Below are 20,193 nucleotides of genomic sequence, written 5' to 3'. Positions count from 1 at the left end.
TACTCTCACAAATGTCAAGCTATTACAATGAAATACTAACTGTATAATTGGAGGGGTGCTCATCTGACATCACAAAACACCTGCAGTAAATCCGCTGTAGGTGACCAGTGGCACAAATTGCGTATTACACGTAAACTGTGATACATTAGAAGAACTGGTATGCATCTGCCTGCTTCAGAATGAGCCAGGGGAGGCCAGTGGATGTGGGGGCCTGTCTGTCATAATCTGTCAAACAGTCTCCACCTACTGGGGCAGCCATGTGCCATAGTCTCTGGTCTTTGGCCTCTCTATGTTCATGTAAACTCCATGGAAATTGCAATATATTAATAATGAGGCTAAGGTAGGATACAGTATCCCGTTTGTATTGCTTGCTCCTAAAATCTGTGTTAAATACACATTTTTTTAGTTGCCTAAATCTTTGGCAGTGTTTTCAGATTAGTAAAGTGGGTTCATGATTACCAAGGAGGAAGCGGACTGGTTCAGCCATCTAAAGATGGCTTACTACATTTATAGAGTACTGTAACCCGCTTGGAGGTTTAGCACGTGTATCTATGGCAATACAATTTGCCAATGGTATTGTGTAGCACTTCTATGCATGTTATAAAAAGCATGAAATTCAGTTTGGCACTTGCTACGAAAAGGACCATTGTCAAACTGGCAAGTACATTTAAGAACTGAACACAAGACTGGCCGGTACAATACAAACAGTTACGTTCAGTTTAATATTTCTCTTGTGAATTAACTACTTCATATTGATGTGTACTATTTAATATACAGAATTAACTTGTTTGGTAGTGCACACAGAACACTACAGGTTAGGGTTTGAGAAGGAATTCCGATAGGTGAGAGTAAACAATGAAGTAAGTGAATTGGGGTAGCACACATGGGCATTATGGAGCAAGAAGTTATTAGAGGAGCGCAACGGTGCTATAATGTTGAAATAACATGAATCCACCATGAATCAAGGCACATTTTAATCAAAGACAGTGAAAACACATAGGGCCTCATTCTGACCCCGGCGGTCAATGACCGCCGGGGCCAGGGTCGGCGGGAGCACCGCCAACAAGCTGGCGGTGCCCCGCAGGGCATTCTGACCGCGGCGGTTTGGCCGCGGTCAGAAGAGGAAAACCGGCGGTCTCCCGCCGGTTTTCCGCTGCCCAGATGAATCCTCCATGGCGGCGCAGCTTGCTGCGCCGCCATGGGGATTCAGACACCCCATACCGCCATCCTGTTCCTGGCGGTTCGCCCGCCAGGAACAGGATGGCGGTATGGGGTGTCGTGGGGCCCCTAGGGGCCCCTGCAGTGCCCATGCCAATGGCATGGGTACTGCAGGGGCCCCCTTAAGAGGGCCCCACCCTGAATTTCAGTGTCTGCTTTGCAGACACTGAAATTCGCGACGGGTGCAACTGCACCCGTCGCACCTTCCCACTCCGCCGGCTCCATTCGGAGCCGGCTTCCTCGTGGGAAGGGTGTTTCCCACTGGGCTGGCGGCGGCCTTTTGGCGGTCGCCCGCCAGCCCAGTGGGAAACCCAGAATAACCGCAGCGGTCTTCTGACCGCGGTGCGGTATTCTGGAGGGGGGAACTCTGGCGGGCGGCCTCCGCCGCCCGCCAGGGTTAGAATCACCCCCATAATTATTAAAGAGAGAATATTTTCTACCTAAAGTAAGTTTTATGTGAAGATTGTAACTTGTACAGGAAATTAGATAAGCTCTATATAAATTAGAAAATGGTGTAACACTGCTCTTGCCTGTTTTTATTATGGTTGTAGATACAACATAAGCATGTTTCAAGATGTAGTAGTACCATCATTAACCAAGATTGTGTTCTGGCCTTTACCCCACAAGGGTGTCCCCATGGACTGGACAGGGGCGCTGTTTTTTCAACTGTCGACCAAATTGACAGTTCAGGGTCACTTCCATTGCTAGCTTTCATCTTCGATTGGGTATGTTCATAGTTTTACACAGGAAACAGAGATTCTAGCTGCCTTTGTTTTTTACGTCTCTTCTCAGTTTGCAAATTGCAGGTTCTCTATACGAGAGTCCATATAGGTGGGATTGCGTCTTTTTAATTTCAGCAGCACATTCAGTATGAGACACAGAGGGAGAGACAGAGAGGGAGAGGGGAAGGAGAGAGGGAAGGAGAGAGAGTGAGAGTGAGTGCGCACAGGGACTGTGGTGTATTTCTTTGGTTTGTCAGTATGTTCTTTATCACGGCTGCTCCTCACACGCATGCAGCAGGTTCGCCATTGGTCCACACTCTGCACAGGTGATCTGGTCATCTACATGCCTGGCTAGATGTTTAACCTCCTCGGGTTTGCACATTGTGTTGCAAGTCATTAGCAGAAGGTGAGCTGGCAAAGATGTTGATAATATGGTTATAATGCTTGAACAAGTCTTCGGATTTTCTCTTTAGGTCCATGAATCCCCCATGTTTGAAAGTATCTCTGTCCTCCCCCGGCCTCCCTAGTGTAATTCCATGTATGCATCTCATAGCTGTGTCTCTCCAGTGTCTCCTCATCTGCCCAGTTTTCTACATATCCATGCACTACCACATTTCACAGTGGGTATCACGCAGTGTCTTCCTACATCTCTCCTTATCTGTACATTCTCAAGATATTCTTAAATCTATGTCTCCCTATGTGCTCACATGTTTCACAAGGCCTGTTTAACTGTACGGAGTCCCATTTTCCATTTCTCCCCAAAGTCTGCATGTCTTTGTCTGGATCACTCCTCTTGCCCTTGTGTAACTCCTTACACCCAGAAACCAAGGTCTGTGTCACAAATCATTTCCCAAGACTTCCTATGTCTGTGTATCACCACACTTAGAAGCAGCTCACGGCAAGCAGAATGGGCAGGCGGCGCACGGGGATTAAAATACAATAACATTTTTTTTAAAACACTTAAAAACTTAACCCTGCGTGCTGCGCCACTCCTCGGTCTCTGTCGCTGCAGGCACAGGCTCCCAGCCTGCCCTGCGGCCAATCCCGATGCTACTCAGAGCAGTGTCAGGATTGGCTGTGAGTGCGCTCCGAGGAAGACTGGGAGCCTGTGCAGGCTCTCTCCTGACCGGTAACTGTGTTGCTGGGCTGGAGAGAGCCTACTGCTCATGTGTGTTTGTCTGGCCCGAGACGGCCGGCCCAACACACATGCGCAAACACTACTCGTCAACCCCCTTTAAAAGAAAATGATAATAAACAAAGTTTATTATTGTTTTCTTTTAAAGGTTTTGCAGCTGCCGCAGCTGGCATGGGGCGCCACTCCTCCACCCTAATGGAGGAGCTGCCCCTGACCACACTTCCTATACTAAGTGTCTTCTAGTGCTTCTTTAGCATCCCATGTCTCTTCAGTGTCTTTGATGACGGTCTTTCCATTATCTTTCAGTATAGTTATCCATTCTTCCCTGTAAATGTATCTGTGTCTCCCTAATCGCTATCTCAATATATTATCTGCATTTCCCCACATTTCCCTATGTTTGTGGCACTCACTGTTTTTCTATGTCTTCCCAATGTTCTTTATCTGCATTCATGTGATGCCACCTTAAAGTTTACCCAGATCTCCATCTTCCTGCGCCTCCCTTATGATGCCCATTCAGCCCCAAATTCTGCGGAGTCTATTTCTCCACAGTATCTTACTGTCTGGGTGTATTGCTTTGTTTGCCAGTTTTTCAGTATTTTGTAGTGGATCCTATTTAGTTTTATTGGGAATCAGGAGTTTGCTTAGCCTCCTGGCTTGTAGACCTGTGCCCCCATCACCTAGTGACTGTTAACCTACTTAGCCTGCTCTGTTTTAGCACATTTATTTAATTATTTTTTCCAAAACGGCTGGTATGTTTATAATTAGGAAGATGTTTTGATTTAACATTATCAGTGCCACATAGTGAAGGCATCACTATCAGCCTCAAAGACAAGTGATATACATAGGTATTTATATCATGTCCCTTTCCTCCTTTTGTGTGATAGGAACATTATGTACTTTTTGACGGAATTGTTTATATAATTGCCTCCCCAAGCATGCCTTCTTATCTACTGTTTGGGAACATACCTGTGTCAGGGGTTCTGCAAGATCTGTATGAATACATCTCATGCAGACAAGATTAGCAGATGGATTCCTACCAGATGCCATCAACGCTATCTATTCTACACATCGCCTTGATGCAGACCCAACCTTTGCGTCCCTACGGAGTCTGATCTAGAGACCTCATTCCAAGGTAACAAGGGTTGGTGGGCTCTTTTCATAGACAAGGTACTGGCAGATTAGGTCTAACACACCTAGCTCTCGTTAGGTTAGAAATTAGGTTCTCCGTGCTAGGGTATGAAGGCCTATTTCACATCTCATGTTATTGCAAGATGGTTGGGGTCTTTATATTCACAACTCTCGTTTTTACAATTCTGCTTCTTGCATTGTTCATTATCCTAATCAATGCAGCTAATGCATTTTACAGTAGATTGCAGTCTTTTTAATAAAACCTATTGAAAACTTTACTGTATCTTTCTATGCCTGTGTGCGACTGAGATGTATTCCTCATGTGAGAAAAGGGTCATCTCTGTTTAACCACGACTCCCCTGAGATGTCGCACTCTAGACTCCATGAGTAAAGGCTACCAGAAATCACCTTTTACTGTTAGGGTTTTTGGTGAGGTTCTGCTTGTGAGCCAGGAGGGTTGGGCCGACAGTTGCGACTTGTTGTAGGATTCGCCTAGTGGCCTACAAAGAAAAGTGATGTCATCCCTAAACCAGCAGTCTTGCCTAGAGCAAGAGTTCTACTGCGACAATTTGTGACCCACAGTGACACTATGTATACCTTTAGTATCTTCCCTGAACTTCACCTGGCAGTCTCCGTATCTCCCCATGCCTTGCCTACCCACATTTACAGCTGCCTCGGTCAGCTATTGTTTTTCTGTTTCTCTCCAGTGCCTTTCCATTTCTCCCCAATGTTCAAAACGACAATGTTGCTTTGGGTCCCTATTTACCATATCCAGGCCATTGTACGAGTTTACCTGAGTGTCAGTCTTTTGACCCTACATGCATGTGCCTATGATGACTTGCACAGGTACTAGTGGAAGAGATATGGTACAGGGCACCTAGTGGGCAGCCTGTAAAGTAAATTATCAATTTAACAAAACATAAATAGGCAGGGATGGGGCCCAATCTCAATCCTCATGTGGGTGTAATGCTCACAATTAAGCTTTAATGTAGTTAGCTGGTAGGCAGAAAGACTTGCCAGGATATGTTCCCACTGTTCATGATTGATAAGGGCATAGCATGAATAATTCTTCGCAAGTCTGAGGTAGTTCTTCAGAACTAAACGTAACCCGAAAATGGTTTAGGTGTATTCATGTGCTTCAAATGTATTTCAAAACACTGTACATAGATTATTAGAAGAAACTGCCCATTTAAACTTCTCAATTGTGTCACCATAACCCATGGCAGGAAAGGGCACAGGAGTATTTGGTAGATTCATGTGCGGTAGTATGGAGTAAAACCACATTTGTCAGACCATTGCACTAAGTATACAGATGTTAGTGCTGTGGAGACCTTCTTTTAAAAGAAGGTAATTCTTGAGGAATGTTTTAAAGACGGGCAAGGGATGGATGCCCTTGAGTTGAGAAAGAAAAGCTCTCCAGTGAGAAGAGTAAAGGGCAACCATCTAGAAGTGGTGTAGAATACTTTAGATTTAATGAGTGCTGGGAGCAAAGTCATTTCTAAGTGATGATTTGGGCTAAGTGGAAGGGTGAGGTTGCAGACCATGGATGGGTTTCAATACAAGGCAGGGGATTGTGCACAACGCCCTGTTCAATACTGAAAACTACTGTTGACACCGGTGTTCGGTGTTGAATGAAGCCCTGAAGAAGTCGTTTGGGATGAGAACATTTCCCATGATGAAACACGTGTTGGCTTGAAATGTTTTTTCCATGGATGAAGTATTAAAATATTGGATGTTTTGATTCAATAAATTACTTGATTGGACCGGACATTAAGGAACTTTGTTTAAATATAAATGGACTGTTTTTCTACAATATTACTCACTGAAGGCAGTACTCATTTGGATTTGTGTAACTGTTACTACTGTGGGGTGCCTCATTTTGTCTTCTACAATACTGTAAACTAGTCTGGAAGATGTATGAAAAGTAGGGGAGAAATGGTCTCGAGGAGCAGATCAAGATAAATAAAAGCGCGTTTGCAAGGGTAAGAAGTAATAGTGACCAAAATAGATTAAGAAGCAGTTAGAATAGTTCTGCTTACAGACAAACAAAGCTTGAGAGTTTCTGACAAGTGAAATGAGAGATCAGGACAAGATTAGTGGCAGCCTGAATATGTGGGTGAGGGCTGGAGAAATGATGAAGGTATAAAGATGCTTATGACGGTCAAAGTGATTGCTGTGGTTTCCGGAAGAGGAGAACAGGAGGATTTGGCTATGAAGAAAGGAGATGGAGGGAAAATGCTGCATTAGAGGGAGTTGAAAATAACAGGAAGCCTTGGGCTCCAATTATGACAGAGACTGTGCAGTGTCATCTAGTGCTGTAAAGCAATGAGGCTGCTGGTTACTTGTTGATGTCATCGGCAGAGATGGTAATGAAAGCCAAAGTAGAAAATGAGTGGCCAAGCGATGCAAAATATAAAGATAAACCAGGACAACACCCTATAACACAAAGATTAAACAAGGGTCTAAATAGGATGTTGTTGATGACTGTCAGCCCCGTGTGGGCACCTACAGAGGAGACAGGAGCTATTGTCTCACAGCTGTGTGGGCTGTGGTAGTATGCCTCCACTATCCTGTGGCTTGTTATACTATGGCTCTGCAAACTAGGCAAGTACAACTTGTTCAACATTTAACCCTCAGTGGTAGCGACAACAAGCAGTCAGAGGCTTGGAGGTTAGGGTCAAGGAACTCACGCTCAGCATTCAACACCAACCCCATCCTCCACCAGTGTAATGATATCAATGTCCTGCTCATGCTTCCCTTCATTAAAAACAAGTACTTTATTGCACAAAATGTAGAAATACTACACACTATAATTCAGTGGAAATAACCAATTCACAGATGTATTAGGAGCTATAAATTGGTTCTACTTTCTCTAGGAGCTATATCCGCTCCATCTCTATCTGTGCCTGGGGTCTCTCACCAGTCCTTAGTTAGAGCAGCACAGGGACCATGTTGGATCATCTGGCGGTGGTGGTGATCTGTGGGGCTTTCTATAGAGAGCATGTGGCAGTACAGCTGGATGCAAGCAGCTGCCGACCAAGCAGTGAGTCCTTTGACAGTCCGCACTTGAGCTGTTTTTTCTGGCACTGGCTCTTTTCTAGGCTCTTATGTCAATGCGGGTCGTGCAGGAGGCTTCAGTGGACCAGTTCCTGATTCTTCAGTGAGTCTCTTGAAGGCAGCAGTTTTGGGGACTCCCCAGGCTGAAGCAACTTTGGGTGCAGGCACTCGGGTCCCCCGATCAGGTGCTTAGGTCTTAGATGCCTCAGCTCCCATGCGCCATCTTAGCACATAGTGCAATGAGGTGATAGGCTCAAATCTCCTTAGCAATGTGGCGTGGGGCACTTTCTGGGCAGTGCGGGGTCCTATACTCTTTACAAGGCACCTACGTTTTAGTAGTCTTTGCTTCTTGGGACCGGTCAGGACTGCATTGCACAGAGTGGCAGTGCTCTGATTCCACCATCCAATGCTCTCCGGCACACATAAGGTGGCACAAGTAGGAACTAATCCCAGCTTTAGCTGGACATACTATTAGGGTACATCGCTCCTGGGGCGTTGGTAATGATGACGGGAATAATGCAACAAGACTCCCTGGCACACATACGCAGAGCTGGGGCTCTTTGACAAAGCTGCAGACAGATCAGCTCTCTTTATCTCATTGGTCATATTAGCCGACACCCTATGCCAGAGTCAATTATGGCTGTTCCTTCGATGATCAGCTCCTCCTGTAGGGTTGGTGCTTCCTTCCCACTTGCACAGGCAGAACTCCATGGTTCCCAGCACAAATTCAACAAATCGACCTCGAGACTGGACTCAGGTGATATTCCCTCACCTCTGGAGAGTTGGCTGTCAGAAGGACACCACTCTTTGGGTGACAGTAGTCTTTTGAGTACTCTGCAGACTAACTCCTCAGATGTATAAAACCTGGAACTGGAACTAGTTTGGCTGCAGCTCCCACTTTTATATGTTTTTTTAACAGAAGTTTAATTTCCAAAGCTACCTTCTCTAAACTGGATAGGGTCAGTTTCTCTTTGTGTCCTGGCCAGGACATCTTTGTGACCAAGCTTTTATTTCAAGTCATGCTATTCACAGCAGGACAGGCTCTAGGTAGAGCACCCAGAGGTACAACAAAGGTGTAAGCAGGCTGCACTGTGGCTATTTACAACCACTTCTGAGAGAGATCAGAAACAGAGGCAGAGGTCTGCTCTCCTTCAAAGAAACCCTATATCCTCAACAATTGATACTGCAGTCCTCAACCTTCACCTCTGCTGTCCACAAAATGGCAGTTACAGGAAGACTAAATAATAGTCCTCTGTGTCAGACCAGACATGCACAAAGTCTAAGAGAAATCCTATTTCCACTTTCCTCACTTCATTGTCTGGTCTTAACCTGCAAAAAGTAGGCCTATGCCTTCACACTCTAGGTTAGTGTGCATTGAGGGTAAAATCCAAAAAGCAGAACCACAGATTCTCACATTTCAGACACATAGGGGAGAGGATACAACAGTACTTCATACAGGGGATACTCTCCTCCCAACAATGATCATATCAAATGTGACAGAGTATGGAGAATACATGTCAGCGATGGGTCTAGTGGGGATGTATGAGAATAATATGAACTCATGTAATCCTTTATAAACATAGTGTGACCGCATTTACAGTTTGTATGTCTTCTATTGGTGTGCATAGCAAACGCAGGAGAAAGATGCACATATCTTGTTTCACATTTGGTCTGAAGGTCTACTCTACATGTTGCCAAATGAATCACACCCCAACAAAGAAAGTGAAGTCTTACCTGTCAGAAAAACCAATATGTCTCCGGCCATCTTGTTTAGATGAATATCCATCACTACCTTCACAGTCTGAAAAAAGTAAAATCACTGTAAGCTGGGGGGAGTTTCTCTGCACTGACAGCTGCCTTCCAACTGAAGGAGGAGTGGAAATGAGCATCAACACCAGAAACTAATACATCAACAAATGTAAATGGGAATATGAATCAAAATATAACTATACATTTCTTTGTAAATAAAGGCCTAGTAAAAACAACTATTTTATTTACATGCTTTGTAATGTAAATCACTTATTAGCTTTAAAGTGAGAGTTGTATAATAAGAAAAATGCACAAATAGGTTTCTACAAATAAAAAATGAATCTTTTTGGCTAGTGGAGAACCTGAAGTTGATGTCGGATACTGATATGCTTCCATAGTGTTGGTGTACATTCCTTCTGTTCCTAAATGTTATGCAATGGCCCAAGGGCTAAATTTGGTAGGTAATGTAGTCATGGCTGGGTTCTCAATTTTTGTATTCTTTGAGGATTATTTACTCTGGGGAAAACTGGTCCAAATCCCCACTTGATTAGCCACTGTCTAAACTAAAAAATGTGGGCACTTGTCAATGTGAGGGAGCATTAGACCTTGACCACCTATACCTGATCTTTCACAAAGTCTCCCTCCCTTCAAGCCCGATAAATTATTAATATTCTGACTAAATTTATTCTTTAGAATCAACATGGCAAACAGCGCAAGCAGACGTGACCTAAGAAGAAGCAAATCTGATCAAGTTTTTAATACTTCTGGTGCTGGCCTGAATCGACTACATATGACCAACTGGTCCTCTGCAAAAAAGCACTTTTCTAGCCCTAGAACGGGCGGTCAAGGAGGAAACATCTAAATGGTGGGAAGCAGCTTCATAAAAGAAATATCTTGAACACAACCTTATACCACGGGGCTTGAGAATTCTAAGTTTTCCTCCAATTGACACTACATCTCAAGAAAGACTCCAACAGTGGGAAGCAAACTTACAGATGGCTTCCAATAATATGATACGACAGTTAATAGATATAGCTCAAGAAGAATATGAAAAATACCAACAGGAAGTAGATACTCTTAATAAACAAAGTGAGGAAACCAAGTGGGGTGACATCTCTGTAAAGAATTACGACATTCTTAATACCATAATAGACCAATATGAAGAAGAAATCATTCAGAGAAAAAACAGGAAATTTAGACAGTACTTAACTGACTACCAACTGGGAAGAGTATACACTTTTGGCAAACAGTATTACAATGTCAAAGCATCTGGTTCAAGCACAGAATTACCAAGTTGTTCTGAAACACAACTTTCCTCAGAAAAAGAATCGCCGGAAGAAACAAATACACATGCATCCAACAAACCAACAGTACATTTTTACGAGGAAGTCAGAAGACATCGTCTTGGCACAGCACAAGACAGTCGCACAAAACCGCCAAATACTACAACACCAGAAGCAAAAATACTTGGTATACAGACAAGAGCACGAAGCAAGGAAGCCAGACACAGAGAGCAAACAAATAATTAATTGTTAATCTATCGGATCTGACATTATCGACACCCCAATGTGAAATTTTAAACAGGGGTCTTTCACTTTGTCCCACTCATCAGTGGGATCTAGTCCAAACCAAAATAGACCTCTTCAAATTCACCCGCAAACTCAAACTTAAGTCTTTCTTCGCTTCTGTACCCCCCAAACCTAACTTACCTCAGCAACAACAAATTTCCAGTGATCTTACAGTCTAAGATCTGGAATCAATACAATTGCTCACCAATCTCTCTAATACAGGGGAACAAGATCAATCCCTTACTGAAATAGCTCAAGAGTTAAAAATCAATATAACACTTCGCCAACAGTTTGATCTTCCTATTAAATCCACTTTTACTCCTATACTACCAGCAGGCAATTCCATAGACTTATTTTTTACAGCTATGATGGAGGACCTTGATCAACAATATAGTAAATATGCAAAAAAACAACATTACCTCCCATCCAACATCAATCCTGACCAAAGAAAAGCTATCACAGAACTACAAAATAACAATACTCTTCTTATAAAGGAAGCAGATAAGGGAGGTAATGTTGTTTCTCCTCAACAAAAGTGACTACCTAAAAGAAAACTTTAGACAAATCAATGACACTACATGCTATAAAAAACTTCCTTCGAATCCAACAAGGGAAATTCAAGCAAAACGTAGAACTTTGTTAGGTCACTGGTGTACCAAACAAATTCTCACTCTGGAAGAAAGAAATGTTCTTTTTATTCGACATCCCACTACTCCTACACTATACCTTTTACCGAAAATACAAAAAGGAGGGTTCCCTCCCAAAGGAAGACCTATTATCTCTCGCATCAATTCCATCTGTTCCAATTTAGTTACCCTTATAGATTCTGAACTACAACCTTTCATGTATAATTTACCCTCATTCATTGAAGATACTAAGGACATATTGCAGAAATTGCAAAATATTGATTGGAAACCTGACTACATACTAGCTACTATAGATGTAGTCAGCTTATACACCTCGATCAAACATCAGGATGGGATTGAGGCGGTCAAGAACTGCCTCTCAACAAGATCAGTGCACTTACTTGAACGCAATGAGATGATTGTTGAAATGTTATCATTTTGCCTCACAATTTTTTTTTTCCTTTTCAAAGGACAATACTTTTTACAACTACAAGGTACAGCGATGGGAGCCAAATTTGCGCCACCATATGCATTTATTTTTATGGAAGCAGTAGAAATATACTGGCTCTGGAATGATGACATGGAACACTTTTCTCGACACATCATCTTTAGGGGCCGCTATATAGATCAATACACATGGAGAGAGGATCAGGGAGAAGGAGGGACAAATATGGAGGAACCCACCGTACTTAGCTCCCTATTTCTATAACTCAAAGTCTCACACACTATATAGTGTCATGCTTCATCATTTGACCACCTAGACCCACCCAGGTAGGACAGTGCCACCTGGGCGGACTCAACCTATAGGCTATTAGTTACGTGACCCTGTGACTCCTTATCCTCACAGAGGTGTCCCAACCCCTGTTTTAACTACACCAATCAGACACCACCATTAAATTTGTCACTCCTCACAGGTGTCTGCTTAGGTGTTTTTAATTTTTTCACTAGATTAGCTGGATCCCGATCTTTCCAGAAACAAGTTTATTTACGCACTCCCTCCTGTTCCTTTAACAGTGAGGTTGAGTCCGCCCAGGTGGCACTGTCCTACCTGGGTGGGTCTAGGTGGTCAAATGATGAAGCATGACACTATATAGTGTGTGAGACCACCTAGTCCGTAAAAGGAACTCCCCCTGGTGTCTCTCCCTGTGCATGCACTCTGCAGTTACTTACTGACATTTCACTGACATTACCTTTCCAAATAGGAACACGTACAACCTAGGGCTACGCTGGTACCCGCGACGCCCTCTTTAGAGAACCCCGTACTTTCTTGTGTACTTTGCCGCTATACAGATAACATTCTCATCTGGCAGGGAAAAGAATCATGACTTCAAAACTTTCTACAATCCCTAACGCCCAATAGATGGAACATCTAAATAACATATCAAATTTCTAAAACCACAATTGAATTTTTAGACCTTGTGCTGTATACGGACAATGATAAACTACACACCCGCTTTTATAGAAAGAGTACAGCAGCTAACTCCATTTTACACGCTTCCAGCTGCCATCCACAGAGTACGATTCGCAACATTCCAGCTGGAGAATTCAGACAAACCAGATTGAATTGCAGTAATAAAATGGATTATGAGACTATTTCCTCTGAAATTACTGAGTGGCTGTCTACCAGAGGTTATAACTCATTGAGTTTAAAGAGCACCAAGGAACAATTTGCTAAAATGGTTCGAAACACTATTCTTAACAAGACTAAAACAATTGCTGAAAAGACTCAGATCCGTTTCATCACACATTTTCACAATGGCCATCAGATAATTTGCAAATTACTCCGCAAGCACTGGTACTTACTTTATAATAATCCATCGATCAACCAATGTATTTACCCTTTCTCACAAGTTGGCTTTAAGAGAGCTCCTAATCTCAGAGATAAACTTTGTTCTTTTTACAATGAAACATCTACTCACAACTTCATGCGACCTCCCAAAGGTTTTTATACCTGTACAAAGTACTCTATTTGCAAATTGGGCCTAACAAAAACAAAAACAATTGTTATCAATGACCAACCATTTATGACACGGGACTTTATTAATTGTGAAAGCACTAACACAGTCTACCTTATCAAATGCCCATGCAATAAAGCCTATATAGGAAGCACAACTCGGGTACTTAAAACACGGATACAAGGACATTATCGTAACATTCAAAAGGATGACATCAAATTCCCGTTAGTTGAACACTTTGTGAAGTATCACCCATACACACGTTCTTTTACTTTTAGTGGTCTAATGCAACTCAAACAACATCCTCGAGGAGGTAATCTTGAACTCAGATTACGACAGAATGAAAGTAAACTTATTATCCGTTTTGATACTGTACGACAAGGTCTCAATAAGGATCCTGAATGGCTTCAATAATTGTGTCAATCTTATAATTTTCAGTGTGACTCTTTTTGATGTCTGTATTATCTACTTTTTGATATAACTTCAATATCATAGAATTATTGTCTTCTTATAGTTAAGGTGTTGTCTATGTTTATGTTTTGCAGGCAACCTAATTAGATTTTTCTATGAGTACAAGGATATATTTTAGATTGAACTTGGAAACACCATATTAATCTCAAAGTTTAACATGTATAATTAAACGTTTGTCTAAATTTATTCACATTCTTATGTTCTTTTTGCTCTTTGAAATACCGTATTAATCTCAAGTCTAAACATGAATAACTAACTGTTTGTCTAAATTTATTCACATGCTTATGTTTTTTGTCTCTTTTCATTGATACATGATTCCCTCAAGATTTTGTTCCTCATTACCGAGTCTCATTTAATTGTAACTTTTCCTACCCTTCATTCTCAATACTTAATATAAATCACACTATGAATACATCCTATTAATTTCTATATCATCATACCTGTGGTATTACTTTTAAAACACCTTCAATAAATACTGTCAGAATTGAGTTATTCTAATATCTTTCCAAACGATCTATTGGATTATTTCCAATAGATAGCCTTCACTTTCATATATTTATTACAATTTGTATTTCAAACACGTAGGATCTTTAATAATATAGACCACATATTTACCCAATTCAACTTTATTATATCAACGTGGCCGCTGTCTTAAAATTGTTTATAACACCACGTTTTTTGCATAGATTTGCTCACACCATCTAGAACTACTAACATGGCTGCTATCTTTTTCGTATGGAATTCTCCCGTACGAAAAAGTAAAATAGAAGAAGGACTCAACTTTATTATATAAAATAACAAACATGGTCGCAATGGGAGCGTCCCATATGTAAAAACCGAGACTAGCGAAGGACTCTGCCTATTCTCCGTTTATATTGCAGGTGAACTTTCCCTCTATGAAATATGCTTAAAAATAGAAGTAGGATGTGCGCTTTATCACCTACACGCTACATTTAAATAGGGTCACATTCAACATTGTTTACTTATATATCCAACATGGCGCTGATTTAGAACACCGTAACTTCGATTTCGGGATTATTCCCAGGACGTTTGTATTTCGTACCTAGGTGAGACCTATTTATCTAACACCTACTAAATCCATTTACACCAGAAATGAGCCTTTGATTTAACTTACAATGTATTTGCCTGATTATGGAATAGCTGTATTATTATTAACTGGAGATATCTATTATATGTATGATACAGCTTTTCTCTTACATTGTTGTGCCACATAACATCATGATAATATCATACACACTTCTTCTGTATTTTCAATTTGGGGAACTGTACTATTTGTATCACACTTATGTATATATTTCCATTTGGGAGTTTGTCAATCTATAAGTATTGAAATACTATTTCTCTTGTTAAATATTAGCATTTTGGTATAGAACTATTTTAGGATATATACTGCCAATCAATTTTACAGGCTTAGCTTCATCACACTAACAATTTAATTGTATAATTTGGTTACTTAATGAACTTTTCAATCTTTATATTCAGATTTCCAACAATTACAAAATTAACCTAAATCGATGAGTAATTTAATGGTATGATATTTCTGAATTATAATCTACATGATGATTTCACCTTACTAATTCACAATGATTATTATATAAACCGTGCAGTGCCAGCACTCTCCTTACTTCTCTTTTGGTTCTGGATCTCTCATTTTCTGTCCAAATTTGAATTCTCTCATTCCTTAATATTTCATCTAGTTAATTATCCTTAAATACACTTTTTAAAGGACAGCTTTATCTATACACATTTAACTAGGTATGAATTAGATAAAAGAACTATTATCTTTTTCAATAATCAGCACCATTTTCATGGTCTTTTTCTCTTTCACTTGTTCTTACATACTTAGACCTTGCACGACGGGGTGCACTTTTGCATGGTCCTCACTGATACCCTCTTCCTTGAACTTGAATAATCCTTTTTCTGATTTACTCTTACTTACTACTTGCAGCCTTGAAAAAGCCCTAGGTGAATGCACCACCTACGGAGAAACACGTGTTGGCTGTTCTCTCATGTTATCTTCAGTACAATTATAAGCTTGAAATCAATAAACAGATTTGAACAAAATACCAGAATTTGATGGACTTTTGCCTTTCTGTGATCAATATTCTCAGAATCTTTTTCAAAAAATGACCTAAGTGGGTTCTCAATTTTTGTATTCTAGTCATGGCTGCTACCTGCACCTTTAGAAACAAAAGTTAAAAGTGGGAACTACAACATGTTTTTGTTCTGCTGGTTGAAATTAAAGGATGTATCTATTTGAAGGCGCTACTATTTCCTGCTTAGCACAATAATATCACTGACTTGCATAGAAAGCCTTTTCTCCAATGTGAACTGTCTAACTGAAAACTCAGTCTTTGCCACTGGAATCATTCTTTAAAGTACTAAGGTTGGCTGTCACAAAGCAGTCTTCCATAGGTAAGAAACCATTATACAGAATTAATCATTACCTTTCACTTACTCCTACACATCCCTCTTACTCACTACTTCTTCAGTTATTTATTTAGGAGTTTCACAATGCACTACGCTTAACCTTTTGGTTACTCCAGAGTGCAGAAGCAGCACAGAATACAATCTGGAAAGGGAGCGATATGGCAGAAGAGCATGGCCCATGCACAAGGGTGCTACCTATAGCTGATGTTCATGGACAGTATCTTCTTAAGAGTCTTGAAGGTCCATCAAAAATGTACGTTTGAACAGTTCAATTTTCAGGAGTTTTCTGCAGCAAATATGTGAGGGCAGGGCTTAGGACATTCCACAGTGTGGGGTTTAGTAGTCTCAGATCACAGTTTCAACTGTCTGAACGACTATTGCTGGAACAAGTTAACAGTTGATGAGCTGAGGTTTCTGCCCAAGAGGTAGCCTAAAGGTAGGATATGCAAGCATGCTACAAATATCTGAAATGAAGATGTTCTGACACCAGGGTATTCTCCTGGGCGCCAAGTACAGACTTGTTGTTCATGCGTAACAAGTAAATAACATGAAAAACATAACTTGAGCAGAAACAGAAAATATCTCTGATTAGGAGATTAGCCAAATCAGACAGACAGCATGTCTTTATTTATAATTTGAATTAAATTAATTTAGAAAGCTAGAATAATGTTCTAATAAAATTCAAAGAACAGAATCAAAATTTACTTGGAACCTATGTACTTAGGAGAAGAGAAGTCACGATTAATGCAGCTTTTTTTTTTTTTTTTACTTTGAATCAATTGCATTGGACCTATTTAGATTCAGATGCAGAGGATATATCACAAAAGCTACCAAGGAAAAGCTTCTATCATAGTATGTCTTAAAAACAAGGCGATAACGGCACATTCGTAGGATGGCTATAAGGGTCACATGTCACAAGGGCACTACAGGCTGTATTACATAAGTGCCATTGGGCCCAACCAGTGCTTGTCACAATTTTGTGCCACCAAGACACGTTTGTATTACTGAGCGGGCTGTAAATGTTTGTGTGGCCCATTTTGAAATACAGATTACATTGGTGCACTTCAGCACCGGTATAATATTAAGGTATTCAGTCAAGTCTAATGAGGCGTGATTTGCATGTGTTGCGCAATTTCTCATTAACTACAAAAACCTGAACATGAAAAGCACTGCCTTCAAAGTTACATATTTGTAAACAAAAAATGTTGTGCCACTGGCAAATGTCTTACCATCATGTGTTCTCTTAATAAAACGGTGCACCACATTTGTGGATGAGCTTGCACATGGCAGCGGAACAGATTAACAACTTGGGTATGCTGGCTGCTTATGAACTTTTCTTTTTTGTTTTAGGCCCATGGTTACCCAAGCATCAGAACTAATATCTAGTTCTGAAAACTAGAGATCCATGTAAATCGACTTGACTGAGGTATATATTTAATGGATCTGTCTGGTTTCTGTTACCTAGAATATCATGCATAAATCACACTATGGCTTAAAAACGCATGTTTTTTAAAATTATGATGAGGGATGGCTGCAACATTTAGGCAAAGGATCAGTCAGCACCCATAGAACTCTACCACCAACCAAAGATATTTCTGCAAAATAGAGGCACAGGGGATGCAATGAATGTGTGCTTTGCATAGATCTGATCAATTTTTCCCCCAGAAATCCCTGCACACATCAAACTATAGATAAAAATAAAAACAAAATTCGGATGCTGAAAAACACTGGGATTTAAAGTCATGCCATTCAGTGTTCCCATACATATGTGGCTGGGCTGAGTGAATGAGACAGGAAGAGGCCCAAAACATGAACATGGCACTAGGTCCATTGGGCAATATGGATAAGAACTAATGATAGGATTGATGTAACTGCACCACTCTGTATTCCTCTGGGTCACTAGTCTTTCAGAAATGTCTAGGGTTGGTAGGGTTCCCTGGAAGTCAGCCAGTCCCAGCCTGATCCCTAAAACTTTGCCCCAATTTAAATGGTTCCATTTATCCTTTCCCAAACAGCCTTAAGCCCTTCCGGTTCCATCCTCAGCCACGGTGTTCATATGCTGAGAACAACAAAAAACGATCAGCCCTCAGCACACTAGCAGGAAATCACTCTGGTGCGGGCACCATAGAATTTTCCTGTCTGCCTTCACAGCCTTTGTAGGAGGGGAACAACTGCCCCACCTCCTGACTCAGTTTTTGGTTTTCAGGGAAATTATGATTAGCACACGCTCACCCTGACGTCATTTCTCTGAAAACAAAAGTGAAATGAGTTGATCGGCTCATTTAACTTTTTCTGGATCTTTGCTCATGGGAGAATCTCAGCCCCTCAAATACGATCCAGACAGGAGAGGTATCGTTGGAAAGGGGAGAACCTCCCCTTTCCAATGGCACTTCTCCCCAGTGGATCCCTGCTTGGGGATCATCGCAGGAGGACTAGACACCAGGAAAGAGGAAGCGGCCCCTTGGGCAAGGGCTTTAGCTCCCTCCCCATTTTTTTGGGCCAGTTCATTCTTTCTGCCTCCCCAGGGGCATTAGCCCCCAATCTGCCGCAAAGCCGTCAGGCACTTTTTTGGATGATATGTAGGGGCTCCCCAAAATGGGCATGCCAAAGCCCCCACTCCTCCAAAATAAATAGAAACAGTCCTTTTGCCCCCCGCGAGGTAGGTGGGGGTAATTACCCCCAATCTGCCCCCGGGGGGAGGGCAGAAAGCCCATTAGACACCAGTATTTTTATGTTTTTGTTTTTTTAATAAAAGAGTGGTGGGGGCTGCCCAGAAAGGGCATGGCAATGCCCACCCCCAAAAAAGGGGCCAGTCTTCCTGATGGGGATTATTACCCCCGATGTGCCCCCCCAGGGAGGCAGAAAGCCCATTAGACACCATGGAAGAATTAAAAAAAAAAAGAGAGGTGGGGCATGGTCATGACACAGTCTTTCTGCCCCTGTTTGGCAAACAGGGTAATTACTGGTGACCTGCCCCTGATGTGGCAGACAGCCCACCAGATGCCACGGCATTAAACAGAAATAAACCCCAACTGAAGGCCGTAACAAAAATCAACAGTTCCTGGGGGAGGTAAGTTTGGTTAGGTTTCTCAGGTAAGTAAGGCACTTACACAGTCAGTCTCCTGGGCATAGACAGCCCACCGTTGGGGGTTCAAGGCAACCCCAAATCCACTGCACCAGCAACACAGGGCCGGTCAGGTGCAGAGGTCAAAGGAAGGCCCAAAACACATAGGTGCCTATGAAGAACAGGGTTGCTCCGGTTCCAGTCTGCTAGCAGGCAAGTACCTGCGTCCTCAGGGAGCAGACCAATGGGGTTTTGTAGAGCATTGGGGGGGGGACACAAACAGGCACACAAACCACACCCTCAGTGGCACAGGAGCCGGGTGCAATGTGCAAAGTAGGCGTCAGGTTTGGAGGGACCCGGGGGTCACTTAGGCGATGCAGGCAGGGCACAGAGGGGCTTCTCGGGTCAGCCAACAACTGGGCTAGGATGAGGGCCGCCTGCTAGTCACTCCTGCACTGGAAGGTGGTTCCTCTTGGTCCTGGGGGCTGCGGGTGCAGTGCTTGGTCCAGGCGTTGAGTTCCTTGTTACCAGGCAGTCGCGGTCAGAGGGAGCCTCTAGATCCTCTCTACAGGTGTCGCTGTGGTAGTGCAGGGGGGTCAACTCAGATTACCCACGTCATCGTAGTCGCCTGGGACTCCTCTCTGTGGTGTTAGTTCTCTGGAGCTCGAGCTGGGGGCGTCAGGTGCAGAGTGTGAAGTTTCACGCTTCCAGCGGAAAGAGAGAGTTCTTTGAAAGTTGCTTTAAAGTTGCAAAGTTGTTGCAGTTTTTGAACAGTTTCTCAGGAGTTTCTCGGTCCTTTGGGTTCAGGGCAGTCCTCTGAGTCCTCAGAGGTCCCTGGTCCCTCTCGGATGCGTCGCTGTGCATGTTTTTTGAGTCTGGAGACAGGCTGGTAGGGCTGGGGCCAAGTCAATTGTCGTCTCCATCGTCTCTATGGGGCTTTCAGGTCAGCAGTCCTTCTTCTTGTTGTAGGTTGCAGGAATCTGATTTCCTGGGTTCAGGGTCGGCCCTAAATACTAAAGTTAGGGGGGTGTTTGGGTCCGGGGGACAGT

The 20,193-nt window shown here is 42.3% G+C and overlaps 1 protein-coding gene across 3 annotated transcripts in view; it reads right to left on the bottom strand.

The window, feature by feature from the left end:
• Nucleotides 1-20,193, bottom strand: part of DHX40 (DEAH-box helicase 40) — a 266,557-nt gene that overhangs the window by 183,748 nt on the left and 62,616 nt on the right. For all 3 annotated transcript variants that reach the window (XM_069226422.1, XM_069226423.1, XM_069226424.1), the window contains one exon: nt 8,995-9,061. In XM_069226422.1, coding sequence (XP_069082523.1) covers nt 8,995-9,061 — 67 coding nt within the window. The remainder of the gene's footprint in view (nt 1-8,994; nt 9,062-20,193) is intronic.

This window comes from Pleurodeles waltl, chromosome 3_1, assembly GCF_031143425.1.
Source record: "Pleurodeles waltl isolate 20211129_DDA chromosome 3_1, aPleWal1.hap1.20221129, whole genome shotgun sequence".
In the NCBI taxonomy this organism is placed as follows: Eukaryota; Metazoa; Chordata; class Amphibia; order Caudata; family Salamandridae; genus Pleurodeles; species Pleurodeles waltl.
This window is presented reverse-complemented; position numbering and strand designations above follow the sequence as displayed.